The sequence below is a fragment of the Pristis pectinata genome, chromosome 4 (assembly GCF_009764475.1).
Source record: "Pristis pectinata isolate sPriPec2 chromosome 4, sPriPec2.1.pri, whole genome shotgun sequence".
Lineage (NCBI taxonomy): Eukaryota > Metazoa > Chordata > Chondrichthyes > Rhinopristiformes > Pristidae > Pristis > Pristis pectinata.
In genome coordinates, this window is record NC_067408.1 from 61,736,044 (window position 1) to 61,750,254 (window position 14,211).

At 41.9% G+C, this 14,211-nt stretch overlaps 1 protein-coding gene and 1 long non-coding RNA gene across 2 annotated transcripts; one reads left to right on the top strand and one right to left on the bottom strand.

Annotated features, from left to right (window-relative positions):
• Nucleotides 1–1,981: 1,981 nt before the first annotated feature.
• On the bottom strand, nucleotides 1,982–9,896 carry kbtbd7 (kelch repeat and BTB (POZ) domain containing 7). Its single transcript, XM_052013682.1, has 2 exons — nucleotides 9,248–9,896; nucleotides 1,982–6,138 (listed from the first exon to the last, which is right to left on the bottom strand). The coding sequence occupies exons 1-2, from the start codon at nucleotides 9,677–9,679 to the stop codon at nucleotides 4,645–4,647; spliced, it is 1,926 nt and encodes a 641-aa protein (XP_051869642.1). The 5' UTR covers nucleotides 9,680–9,896; the 3' UTR covers nucleotides 1,982–4,644.
• Nucleotides 9,792–13,847, top strand: LOC127569243 (uncharacterized). The gene is made up of 3 exons (XR_007956167.1): nucleotides 9,792–9,919; nucleotides 10,320–10,570; nucleotides 10,986–13,847. It is a non-coding gene; the product is annotated as an uncharacterized LOC127569243 (long non-coding RNA).
• Nucleotides 13,848–14,211: the final 364 nt, after the last annotated feature.

Sequence of the window (14,211 nt, forward strand, 5' to 3'; positions counted from 1 at the left end):
TACTGTTATGACTTCAAAGCAATGTAATCAAACTCATTTTCAAAATGTATCTGCTTCATTTTTCTTAAAAAGACAGCAGCAGCCCCAGTCAAGACTTCATGCAAGATCCCCCACCAATGACTACTTCCACAATATTAACTTCAGACATTATAGTGGCCTTGAAACCCATCAACCCAGTCTATGACCCATTCCACTTTCTCACCTTCCCTTCCATAACTGGAAAGTAGACTTCAGATGACTAGAGATGGAAATTAATTCATTTTTATAAAAGGATCTCATCTGATTATAATACATTAGAATTAATTACTGAATGGTACACAAACATTCGAGACTACAATGTACATTTAGAATTATGCAGAGTCCTAAAAAAAGCATATATCATTTATTTTAATCAAGCCCCCGCCCCCCCAACCCAGTTTAATTTTTAAGATTTCTCTATCATGTAAATCTCACTCCTTATGGCAATGAAAGTAACATTTCATAGCATTTATAGCTTTGAAGTAATACAAACCAAAATCACTATTCATGTCCCAAGATATGAATAGCTCAGGACCAATGGATTTTTTGTTTTAATGAATGAGTGAGCAATTTCAGCTAAATGTTACCCAACAAATTGGAGCAGGCTATTTCACAAGACCAAAGTTGATTTTTATCAGCACCATTCTCCTACCCTATCCCCTTATCTTAATTTCTCTAACATCTGGAAATCTATCACTCGGTCTTGAAAGCAGAGACTGTGCCTCCACAGGTTTTGGGGTACAGAATTCCAAACTTTACCACTGTTAAAGTGAAGAAATTTCACATTTTAGTTCTAAATGGCCTAAACAACATTTTACTGTGATCCTACATTCCTCAGCCAGGGGAAACATCCAGTATCTGTCAAGTTCACTAAGAATTTTGTATGTTTCAATGTGGTCAACTCTTTCAAACTCTGATGGCCTAGACTACTTAATCTCACCCCTTATGATGGACTCACCATCCCAGGAGCCAATCAGGTGAATCTGCCTCTGACAGATACATCTCTTTTTAAGGAGACCAAACTTGTGCCCGCAATCTGGGTGCAATCTCAGCAGGCCTAATGTGACTGCAGTAAGACACCTTTAACTCTTGGTACTATCTTTTTACAATAAAGGCCAATGTATTTTTTTCTTTCCTGTTTGCAGCACCTGCACGGAGAAGTACCCAGTCCAGAATTGATTGTAATGCTCTTGATCTTCCAGTCCCAACACTCATTTATAGGTACCCAGTATACTTTCCCTAAGCCCTCTGCTCGGGTTACGTGACTGTTGCTGGGAACCTGGCACGAAACTCTGTCCTCTTATAATGCTCTTGTAGCAATGAAGTGCCCACAGCTTGGTGTGGAGGGGCTATCAGTGCAGCTGGTGTTGAGTGGGCTGGTAGACGTGGAGCTCAGGGGTGCATCCTGGCCAGCACAGAGAGTATGGGCCATTGCTGGGGACTAGCAGCACCCACTTCATGTGCTGACTACCCAGATACTATGGTCTCTCTCATCACCTCCAGCTGGATGTGATGGAACGTCCTATTTGGCTGCACAAACTCAATGTTGAGTAATCGCACTGGAGATACTTACCTTGGGGAGACCTGCACAGCCAAACGGAGGGGGAGTCAGCCGCTTCCAGCGGGGGAGTGAGCAAAATACCGAACAGGTGATGAGAGAGACCGTAGGATCACACAGTCTGTCAACTCAGAGCAGATGTTGCCAGTCTCCAGCAATGATCCAGGTCTCGCTACTGAGTAACTGCTCCTCTTGCCCTAGCCCACCCAACACCAGCCTTCACAAGCAGCCACTCCACACCGTTCGATTTCACATCAGGTTCCCAGTGCAGTAACACTGAGTAAGGCATGTTGTAATGACCCCTTTTAGTGCTGATTCCATTAGTGCTTTTGTTCCTGCAGGCTGAGAAAAGTACCAGTGTATAAGCTTTCAGTGACTTGTGCAAGGACATTAAGCTCCTTTGAACATGAATATTACCCAGTATCATACCATTTAAAAACTTGCAGTTCCATTCAGTACAAATGATCAATATTCAAAGACCAATGCCGAAAATTGTATACAGATGGATTATTATGAGCAATAGTGGAATGGGAAGGACCTTCTCCCTGCCTATGGGCTCACAGAAAAACCACTGTGTCTCTGACAGTTTTCATCTTGGACAAGCAAAAAAGATAATCATTTATTAAATATAGCAATAATAGTACAATTAAGCATGAACTTCTATGGATTAGCTATCATATATAATAGGCCATTTTAATATCAAACTGTGCGTCATGGCTTGAAAAGCATTTGCTTCCTAAACAGCGTTTAAATCTGAACAATCTGTTCTGCTGCCAATTTCCATTGAAAAATACTTCCAATAGCAAAAGCAAGTATTAAACCTCCACACTGAAGCAATCTCAGCAAAGACTGTGTACAAACGTGCATCATTTAGTTGAAAGTCATAACGTCTCTTAAAACTCACCCTATTTAAAATATTGAGATGAACTAAAGAGATATTCCTTGGAATAACTTAAGTGTCTTATATTAGGCATGTATTATTCAAGTGAAGAAATGGAAAAAAAATCTCTATACACAGCTTAATATTGAGATGAAGGTCAAGTCTACTCAGGCAATGACTTCAGCTGCCAAAGCCTTAAGCTATGAAAATCCCTCTCAAACTCATCTAACCACCCCCCACCTAAACCCCATTCCTCTGACCAAACATCCCTTTAGGCAAACTACTAAAATACACTACTAAGGTATATTTTACCATGTGAAAGGCATTACATTAATAAAAGTTGCTGCAGAGGCTTGAGGATTAATTTCTAAGTTTCCAAAGTTCTTTGCACTTTAAAAAAATGGAATTCTATGTGCAATAGTGCTTTTTAATTTAAAAGGATTGAAAATGTCCATTTGAAATACCTCATTCCATTTGCCTATTATAAAAAGATATTTTTAAAATGACTGAACTCTCAAGGCAGGAACAGGAAACATTATGAACTCAACAAGTTAGTTCTAATTTAAATGTGTTAGATTTAAGCTGTTTAATTCAAATTGCTCTATCAAATGTTTTTAAACTAAGAAAATAATGTGCTTGAAACAAAAGATCTCCTTTAGAGGCTGAAGGTGTGAATCATGCTCTCATGATGGTATAAAATGAAAAGAGAAATATGCATCACAGAGCCAAAAAAGACAGGGATCATTCTGAAGCAGATGTGAAATAACAGCTACTCCTGATCCAAATTTTGTTCTTTTTAACTGGATGCTGTGCCATTCTTTATTCTAGTCTGCGTCTACCAGTTTCAGCACAACATTAGAAAATGTAAAATAGTCAGAATGAATAGGTTTCACTAAGTTATTTACACGGGTCTTTCAGCTATGAAAAGCTTCAAATTGAGAAAGTAGACCATTCTGTTGCTCAGACCTGTGCTGCCATTGAAATATACCATGGTTAATCTTACTTTCCTGCCTTAATCTCTTGCCTGACAAAACTCTCTGGTGATTAAAACCAATGCACTTGTTCAGCAAATAAAAAGAGCTGGGAATGGGGTGATCAGCATGAGACAGAAATATGTGTTTTTTTGGATTTCCCCTGCCAGAAGCAAGCAGACACAAAAGGGTCAAACAGCCTCTTATACTGAAAACTATGTAGTTTCCCTTTAGCTAGATCTCTACTTTTGATGCAATTCATGTAGTCAGGCTCAAAAGAGCCTCAATTTTACTGCTTACCTTTCAGCTTGTTATTTTCAGAAAAAAATCAATACAACAAATAACAAATTTATACAAATATATGTGAAAGACTTCAACATGCTGACACACTTCTCAAAAGGCAAATGCTACTCAAGGTTTCAATGTCCAGTTTTTCTTTTACTTGAGGATTTACACCAAATGTAATTGGGTTCTACCAAGGAGATACAGAACATGACTACTTACTTCCACTACTTACTAGCAATCTGAAAAACATCATGAACTTGCTGAGTTACTTGATTTCATTAAAGTCAACAAATTACCCAAATGAAACATGAGGATAAAATTCTGGATTGCTCTTATTCTTGAAAGACGATTCACCTTAAATAAACTAGAGCTGTTTATTCCCCCCAAAGAGTTGAAGTAATCCCATACTTCTTTACAAAAAGGCCACAGGCCATTACAGTTGCAAGTTTGCTGCTGCATTACTAATTCTTCATGGATTCACCAACTTGAGTGCATTTATCATGCAATATCTCCAAGATTAAGCATCACAGATAGGTGTGCAATGTAAAAGCAAAGATCTACGACAAGTAACCTCAGACCTCCGCTTTTACCAAGAACAATTCTGAACATGGTTAACCACCACCCCCCACCCACCAAACTCATCATTTTTAAAATGGTGCAGCGCACTTGAAAAGGACCAGAGCAGGAGGCAGAACAAATTCATGGCGTACCTGCCGATAAGAAAAATCAATTTCAATGCAATTTTTTATTTTTCCAGTTCTTTCAAAGACACTAACATGTACCGCAAAAAATATAACCGTCTGTATTTGCCAAAAACTACCATATCTGCAACAATCCAAAAAAAATACTAGTTACCTTTCACTATTTTTGACTTCATTTCCCACCCCCCCCTCCCCCACCCCACCATTAATGAACATTTAAAATAGAGCTGGTTAGTTTCCAATCTGGCCATTCATATGAGGAACTCTATTATCTGGAGGAACTGAATGGCCATTTTGCTGTATTCTTTCAACTCTTAGTCCTCCTGGTGGCTGCCAATCATCATCTGAAAATGAACTTGAACTCCCCGACTCTGAGTCAATATCACTTGAGCCTTCAAAGTCCCAGTCTGCACTTGACTCGCTCCGGATATCATCCTCCTCACTAATAAAACTCTGCCCGGGCTCCAAGCATGAAGGGTACAGACGTGCTGAAAGGCATATGAAGTCACTGTCATAGTGTAGCAAACCCAACATTGTACCAATGTTGACCCACTGATCACTGTTTGCATCATACTGATGAACAGTAACTCTGTTCTTCCTCCACTGTGGCACTATGGTGGTTATGAGAAGCAGCTTGTTGCCGTGACAAACAATCTGAAAATTGTGAATGTTGGCATCGATGGGGATATCACTGATCTTTCGCCACTCACCCTTTGAAGGGTTGTAAACTTTTATGACTGGGATGTCACAAATACAGTAAATTTCATCATTGTAAACACAAGCTTCCTGGAACTCACTCCGTTTTAAGGAAGCACAGTTCAGCCACTGATTCCTCTCTGGCACATAACATAACATCCTCTTATTATTGACTGCATACAAGCAGTCTCCAACTGTAATCAGCTCAAATGAGTGCAATGCATGAGGCAAGGGTGCCACAAAAATCCATTGGTTTCTTTGAATACTGTAACACTCAACCTCTTTAACCTTCAGGCCTGTAGATGGGTCTCGACCGCCGAGGATGTAAATGTAACCGTTCAAATAGGCAACATCCATCCCTTCTCTTGCCAGCAGTCGTTCCGCAAGTTGTTGCCAGCTATTCTGAACTGCATTATATACCCAGAGTTGTTTACTCGGCTGTGCTGCCAAAAAGACGTCATTCTCCGGCGAAACACAGACAGCAAGCGAACTGATGGACTTTGTAAGGGCTGGACTAGTCAAAGGTGAAGACATTGCATAAATGTCACCAGAATAGGGATCGTAACAGAGGAAAGGCTCCTTTCGGTGGCCAAAAAATATAACCATCTCCTTAGCACTAAATCCTACCCTTTTTGAAGAGTTATGTATGCTGGTGGGCACATCAACACCTTTGGGAGCAGAAAGGTCATCCAAAATGGAAACAAGTGACTTGTTTTTGACAAACAGCTGAGATTTAAGTGTATCGATGTATAGTCTGTCCTTCTCACTAAAATGATGCCATCTTACACACTTCAAAACTTCAAGTGCATGTGCAGCACGCTCGCTGATATTTGATTCAATCCACTGAATTGCCACTGTGCACACCTTCCTCTCACTGTCAACATCCAGTGTATCCAGTTTTAGGATCTCTTTGATCTGTTCCAGTGAAAGCTCACACAACTCCTCCGTTCTGCACAAGTGCTGCAAGTTGCGAGCGATGAAAGCAAGGGCCTTTTCTTTCAGTTCCACATTGTCAAAAGCATCTGCAAACTAAGGTAAGGAAATCAGTCACAGATTTGACATACACTTTGACAAGTGAATCTTCACAAATACACTGATTTACTATGTCACATCCTCAAGGTGTCTCAGCTAATCAAGCACCTTTTGAAATATATCATAACTACTATGTACATCTGTCATCTGAACATACCAAGATCCAATAGAGACTGTAACCCCATTAACATATTTTCATAAGGTCTGTTGGAAGATGAATGTTGATCAGATGTCCTTTGTTTTTTTTAAACAGTAAGCAGTCAGATGGAGCACATATTCCACAATACATTATAAATTATGTAACTGCCTCAGTGCTGTAGCCCAAGCAGGTGGTCAAATTAAAACATATTAAATTTTTATTGCTGAAAAAAGCCAAAATATATTTCTAAACTTATTCTTTAAGAAGTGCTGGCTAAAAAGAGATCCATGGACCACTTACTTCACTGTCATAAAAGGTAATCATGTAGAGAGTTTTTTTTAAAATCAGAGCAATCAATTAATCTACAACAGACCCAGACAGATCAGGAAAACCCCAGATCAGTATTTAAAAGCTTTGAGAAACACAAGTCCAAAGTCAACCATTCAAGAAAACTAAACTTGCCACATAACACATCTCAAATTACTCATGTTTTGCATCTCAAAGTGTTATTTTCTAAAGGAATGTTCATAGAATTTTCTTGATGAGCTAGTTTCTAATCAGGAAGGAAACTGTACAGGATCTTGTGCTGGGCAGTGATAACACAACTGCAGTGCGTTTCAGTGGAGGATATTTGAGGAAGAAAGATCATTCTCTCAGGGTATGGAAAAAGAAACGGTACTATCAACCCAGGAAGGCCTAACTACTGAACGGAAAAGAAATTCAGCCCAGGTGACTTAGAAACAAAAATTAGTAATCAAAGAGAAGACAGTTTGGGTAAAGAATGTCACGGAGTGCATGCACATCAAAAAGGAGCAGTGGGCTGTACGACCCCTTGAGCTTGCTTCACTATTCAATAAAGATAATGTTGATCTAGTATTGGCTTCAGCTCCATTTTCCTACCTCATAACCATAACCCTCAACTGCTCTACATGGACCAAAAAAAAAATCCGTGAATATATTCAATAATTCAGCCCCCACAGCTCTCCAAATTGGAATTCTTTACCTCACAGAAGAAACAACTCATCTTAAATAGGCGACCCCTCATCTCAAAACTATGCTCCTTATCTAGGTACGCTCACAAGGGGGAACATCCTCTCAGCAACTATGCTCCCAAGCCCCCTCAAATTATTTTGTTTCGAACTCAACCTTCCCTCACAAGTCAAGCTGTTCATCCCAGAAATCCATGAGGGAGAAAAGAGGAATATCCAAAGCTGGAGCATTTAGATGTCACTCAACAACTTGGATGAAACATGAGATGGAAAAGGAGGCCATGACCATTTCAAGATAAATAATTCATTAGAGAACCAGGCTATGATACTGAGATCCAAAAAAAGTAAGAGCAAAAGAGAATAAAAGAATAGATTAACAGCTCTACCATTAAAAGACATTTGTTCCTTTTTAACAAAAAGAGAAATGTAATCAGAAGAGTTAGAAATAATCCTGTGAAGACAAAGGGTATCGTTGAGGTGACACGACTTGCATTCATGCAGAAACAACATGCATTTTCTGGGCCAAAAGATTTCCTGCTGCATTGTTTCACTGTATAATTCTAAAGGTTATACGTGAATGAACCAATATTAATTGATTTTGCTGTTTCAAAGCCCATTCTATAGATTGTCCACTGATTTTGGAAATGTTGCCACAGTTAAATTGTGGACTTTCTCACTCAAGCATAGGCAGCTTTCAGGTGGGACAGAGCCACGAATCTGAAACTAATCTTCCACCACTTTTGTTCCTAAAGTCAAAAATATAACATCTATCATAAATGCAGTGGTCTCAAATGTCTTGGATAGATAAAGGGTCATTCAGAGAACTAATTCCGACCAGTTAGGGCTCTCTACCCTACTGTCCTCCAGTTTACATTACAGGACTATGCAGTTATGGGTAAGTAAAACCTCTTCAAAATATTTGACATTGATCTTATTAACACTTTAATACTCAGCCTTGAAACAAGTATCATCAGGGCCAAATACTGGGGATCGTGAAAGGCACAAAATGAAAGCAATTTTATCTTTTGCAAATGCATCTACATTATCTGCCACATCTATCCCATTCTGTCAGGACAGCTTCAAGTGAACTGGGCTGGGACCGATCCTAGTGAATTAACTAGGACAGTAATATTATGAACTAAAGAGAGCAAAAGAGATTCTAAAGGGTAAATTTAGGAGTTTAAAGAGAAAGGACACATTGTGCAGGATAGCAAAATCGATAATGATGATCAAATTCTGTAAGAAAGGAACAGTGTAAACAAATGTAAGAGTACATCTCCAATTGAGCCAGAGCATGGAAAAATTTTAAATAGACAAACATTTGAAGTGTTTTTATAATTTAAATACATAAAACATTTGAAAAAGGGTAGGTGAATTACTGGAGCAAACAGAAATAAATGTGTATAATCCAATAACAACTGTAGAGATATCGTGGCAAAGTGACCAAAGAAGTAAGGAAGTAAATATTCTAGGAAATCACTTTTTCAGTGGTTCCACTGGAAAAGGACACAGGTGAGCCACATCTGGAGCACTGTATATTGTTTTGCTCTCCACTTTTAAAAGCAGGTATTCACATCGGAGACAACTCCCCACTCCCTCGTGCGGAGGGGTGTAGGGGAGAAGGGGGCTGGGGGAGGAGAAAGAGAAAGGGAAGAAGAACGGGGGAGGTCCCCCTCAATGCTCCCTCGTAGGAGGGTAGAAGGGGACATCCCCACTCCCTCCAGAAAGAGAAGTGGGGTGGGAGGAAGAGAAGGGGATGGAAGAGGGAAGAGAAGTTCTTCCTCCTCCATCCCCTTCTCCTTTTCAAGGCAGCTGGGGGGGCCCTCCCCCCTTCCAGCATCTGCAATCTCTCTTGCGCCCCTCCCTCCCGTTCCACGGCCAGTGTCCCCTCTGCCGATCCCCAGGTGGGAGGTGGGTTCCGCGCAAGCGCACTCTGGAGAGGAGGAGGAGGAGAGGAGGAGGGGGCGGGTCCCCTCACCTTTAAGATGCCGGCGCAGTTGTAGAGGTCGAGGCGCCGCGCCATGAAGGCGGCGCAGGCCTGGCGCACGTACTCGAGCTGCAGCATGTTGGCCGCCACGTACAGCTTCTGCACGCTGGCCTCACACACGGTGACGCGGCCGGTGTAGCAGTAGTCGATGATGAGCGCCATCGAGTCCGAGTCCACGTCGTGGATGGTGACGCTCTGCTGCTTGCTCTCGAACAGGCCGCCCGTGAACATGCTCCTGAAGTAGGGGCTGGCGGCCGCCAGCACATTCCGGTTGCACAGGAAACGGCTGCCGCCGTCCACCTCCAGTGTCACGTCTACCAGCAGCCGCGCGTCGTAGAAGGACTTGAGCTCCCGGAGCAGGGCCCCAGCGTAGGCCGCGTCCTCCAGCTGCTCGGGACCCGACAGGCACTGCAAAGCCTCCATCTTGTCCGACCCCGCGCCAGCAGCCCAAGCCCCACCTCCTGCTCCCCGCCTCCCTCCCAGGAGGCGGGCCCCGGCCGCACTTAGCCAATCAGGTCTTACCCAGTTGCCCCGCCCGGTCCCTCATTGTCCCATATGAACGTCAATCGTCTGACGTCATCGGCGGACCTGTGGAGAGGGGCATCGTTTGTGTTAGCGCGCCGCCTATGGACGTACTCCGTCCACCGCAGGTCCCCGACTCTGGTAAGTTCCAGAATTTTCTCCAATTGAAAATAGAAATAAAATTATAAAGTGATTCCATAAATACATTCTAGGCAAAATTGTCTAACAAGGAACATCACTATTCAGCTGGTTTCTCTGATTCAAAGGACACCTAATAGTCTAATTTTCCATTCATTGTTGCTGAAAGCTAAAATCTAGGACCCTTGATTAAATCCAGTTTGAGGCAAGCTTTTCATTTAAAAAAATGCTTTTGTAAGTACTGATCCCAGCAGTATAACTATTATACTTGCCTGTCACAATCCCCAACTTGCTGTCACATGCATTAGTGCAATGTAGTGCTGAATGTGTATAATTATAAAACTTTACTGTTTTAATCTTCACTTCTCCATGGTTTTTAAAGAATAATTTTTTTCCCATTTAGGTGACCACCCTTTGTAGTGTTAAATGGAGATGCATTTCTTAAGGGAGTCAAATAGGTAAGGCAATTCCAACACACAGGAATGCAAGAGGCTGCAGAGGGTAGTGGACACAGTCCGGTCCATCACTGGCACAGCCTTTCCCACCATTGACAGCATCTACAAGAAGCACTGCCTCAAGAAGATGACATCTGTCAATCAGGGATCCCCACCATCTGGGTCATGCCATCTTCTCACTGCTACTGTCAGGCAGGAGGTACGGAAACCTGAAGTCCCACATCACCAGGTTCAAGAACAGCTACTTTCTTACAACCATCAGGTTCAACTGATGTGCACAACCCTAACCCTACCTCAGCAATGGAACAAAACAGATCACCTCTTGCACTTCCATGAATTTGTCTTTGATTTTGTCTTTTTTTTGCACTAAGGTCTCTTGTTTTTGCATAGTTTTTTTTCTCCACTATCTTGTATAATTTGTATTCTGTGTTTGTGATGCTGCTGCAAGCAAGTTTTTCATTGTATCTGTACCTCACCATGTGCACATGACAATAAACTCAACTTGACTAGGATTCTGCAAAATGCCCATTGAATAATGTAGTCAAAGGCTTTAGTGAGGTCAAAAGAGAACATCTATATTGGTCGATGTTACTTTCTACATTTTTGTTTTGCAGTTGTCCTGTGAAGATCATGCCTATCACTCCTCCAGATGGACAGGATCCACAATGCAATTCAAGAAGCATCTCTTCAGCCATTGGAAGGAGATGGTTGAGCTGGACCCTGGTGATGATGGTCTCTGGGGCAGATAGCAGGGAGATCCTCCTGTTGTTACAGGAATCAGATCTATTTCCTTTCTGCCTCAGTTACCGTGATTCTGATGTCCCTGCCATAGCCTCCTCTTTGCACATGAGGGAGATGAGGCTGTGATTTTATGTTAGAAACTCCTCTCTGCCAAGTTAGTCCAGCAAGGATAATGTCTGCTTAGAGATCTTGCTGTAGTAGAGATGATTTAATGCCTTTTTAGCCTGTACTGACATGCTAAATCCCCACCAATGTTCAAGTCATAAAGCAACACAGCACAAACACAGGCCCTTCAGCCCAATGAGTCCATGCTGACCACAGTGCCCACCCAGCTGGTCCCAGTTTTCTGCTTTCAACTCATATCCCTCTATGCCCCACCCCTCTATGTACCCCTCTAAGTGCTTCTTAAATGATACTATTGTACCTGCCTTAACCACTCCCTCTGGCAGCTTGTTTCCATATACTCCCCACCATCTGTGTGGAAAAAGTTGCCCCTCAGGTCCCTTTTAAATCTTTCCCCTCTCACCCTAAATCTATGTCCCCTAGTTTTGGACTCCCCTACCCTGGGGGGAAAATACCATTACCGTCTACCTTATTTATGTCTCTCATAATTTTAAACACTTCTATAAGGTCGCCCCTCACTGTCCTATATTCCAAGGAATAAAGACTTAGCCTGGCCAACCTCTCCCTGTAACTCAGGCCCTCTAGTCTTGGCAATATCCTCATAAATCTTTTCTACACCCTTTCCTGTTTAACCACATCTTTCCTATAACAGGGTGACCAAAACTGCACACAGTACTCCAAGTGCATCCTCACTGACGACTTACATAACTGCAACATAATGTCCCAGTTCCTACACTCAATGCCCTGACTGATGAAGCCAGCTTGTTAAATGCCTTTTTCACCACCCTGTCTACCTGTGATGCTGCTTTCAATGAACTATTGTACTCAATTGTACTCCTAGGTCCCTCTGTTCCATCACACTCCCTAGTGCCCTACCGTTCGTAGTATAAATCCTATACTGGTTTGACTTTCCAAAAGGGATCACCTCACACTTACCATATTGAAATTCATTTCCCACTCCTCATCCCACTTCCCTAACTGATCAAGATCCCCCTGTAATCTATGATAACCTTCTTCACTATCAACAACACCTTTTAATTGTATCATCGGAAAACTTACTGATCAAGCCTTGTGCATTTGCATCCAAATGATTTATATCAATAACAAATAACAAAGGTCCCAACACCGACCCCTGTGGCACACCACTAGTCACCAGCCTCCATTCCAAGAAACAACCTTCAACCAACACCCTCTGCTTCCTATCTCTGAGCCAATTTTAAATCCACCTAACTAGCTCTCCCTGGATTCCTTGGGACCTAACCTTCCAGACCAGCCTGCCATGCAGGACCTTGTTGAAGGCCTTGCTAAAGTTCATGCAGACAACATCCACTGCCCTGCCTTTATCCACCTTTTTGGTTACCTCTTCAAAAAAAACTCTTTTTAAAAAAAAAAGTTAAACACGACTTCCCACACACAAAGCCATGCTGACTCCTCCTAATCAGACTCAGTCTATCCAAATGCTGGTAGATCCTGTCCCTCAGAATTTCCTCTTCTTACTTCCCCACCACTGATGTTAGGCTGACCGGCCTGTAGTTCTCGGGCTTGTCCTTGCTATCCTTCTTAAGCAACAGAACCACGTTAGCCACCTTCCAGTCTTTGGGAACTTCACCAGTGGCTAACGATGAAGCAAATATCTCTGAAAGGGCTCCACAATTTCTTCTCTATACTCCCACAAAGTCCAGAATCCGGTTTATTATCACTGACATAATGTCATGAAATTTGTTGTTTTGCAGCAGCAATACAGGGCAAGACATAAAAAAATTACTATAAGTTACCAAAAAATAAATTAAATAGTACAAAAATGGAATAATGAGGTAGAGTTATTGGACCATTCAGAAATCTGATGGCGGATCCAAGGATGCACTTGTCAGGCCCTGGGGATTTATCCACCTTAATGCCCTGTAAGGCTGTAAATACCTCCTCCTATAGAATATATAGAAAGTAGAGGCTATACTTTTTTATTCATAGTCTGCTCTGTACTTAAGATGGCCGCTGGGTCTCCTCCAGCTCGAGCGCAGGAAACTCTTAGTGCGGGAAACATATAGCTCATTAAAGAAATAGTCCGTTCCTAGGAAGACACTGTTGATCTATTGTGTAGCTAATGGTCATTAGGGCTAGTGCGACTAATGATTTTGTAGCAGTTCTGTAGCTGACAGTTTTTTTATAACTGATAAGCCAGATGCCAGCAAGTCTCAGAACTCATAGGTTATAGGGGCACATTGTGATGTTTTATAACTGTTAGCCTTGTAGCGAATAAGTCTAGTATTGTTTTATAACTGATAGTTCTGTAGACTAGTACCAGTACTCCCAATGCCCATAAATAATTGGGGCACTCTGTGATTGAGTCAGGAAATGACTGTGGCGAAAGACAAATGGTTGTGAGCCAGGAGACAACTGTGAAAGGAGGCAAATGGTGAAGGATGAAACTGTGAAGATAAGAGAGACCATGATGGATTGTAACAATGTAATTGAGCTATGAAAAAGGTATAAAAAACGGCCTGTGAGCTTTGCTTGGGGCAGTCAGAGAGAACAGTTGTCAGAGGGTGACTGGTAACTGACTGGCTGTCACAACTTTTGTTTGCAAATAAAAGTTTAATTCTTGACTAATTAAACTCCTGGTTATCGATTTATTGCGGGTAACCACGACACTCCCTGGTAAAATGCACGTTCTCCAACTCATCACCACTTGTCTCCCTTATCTCCTGAGCTTTCATGATGTTCTCCTCTGTAAACACCAAGGAGAAATATTCATTAAAAATCCCACCCATCTCCTGCACCTTAAGACAGGCAGCCCTGCTGATCTCTAAGGGGACCTACTCTCACCTTAGCCACCCTTTTACTCTTTATATAGCTGTAGAACCTCTTGGGATTTTCCTTAACCCTACTGCCAGATCCATCTCATAACCTCTCTCTGTCTCCTGATTTCCCTCTTAAGTGTATTCTTAATCCTTTTACAGTCATCAAGGGATTCGCTCA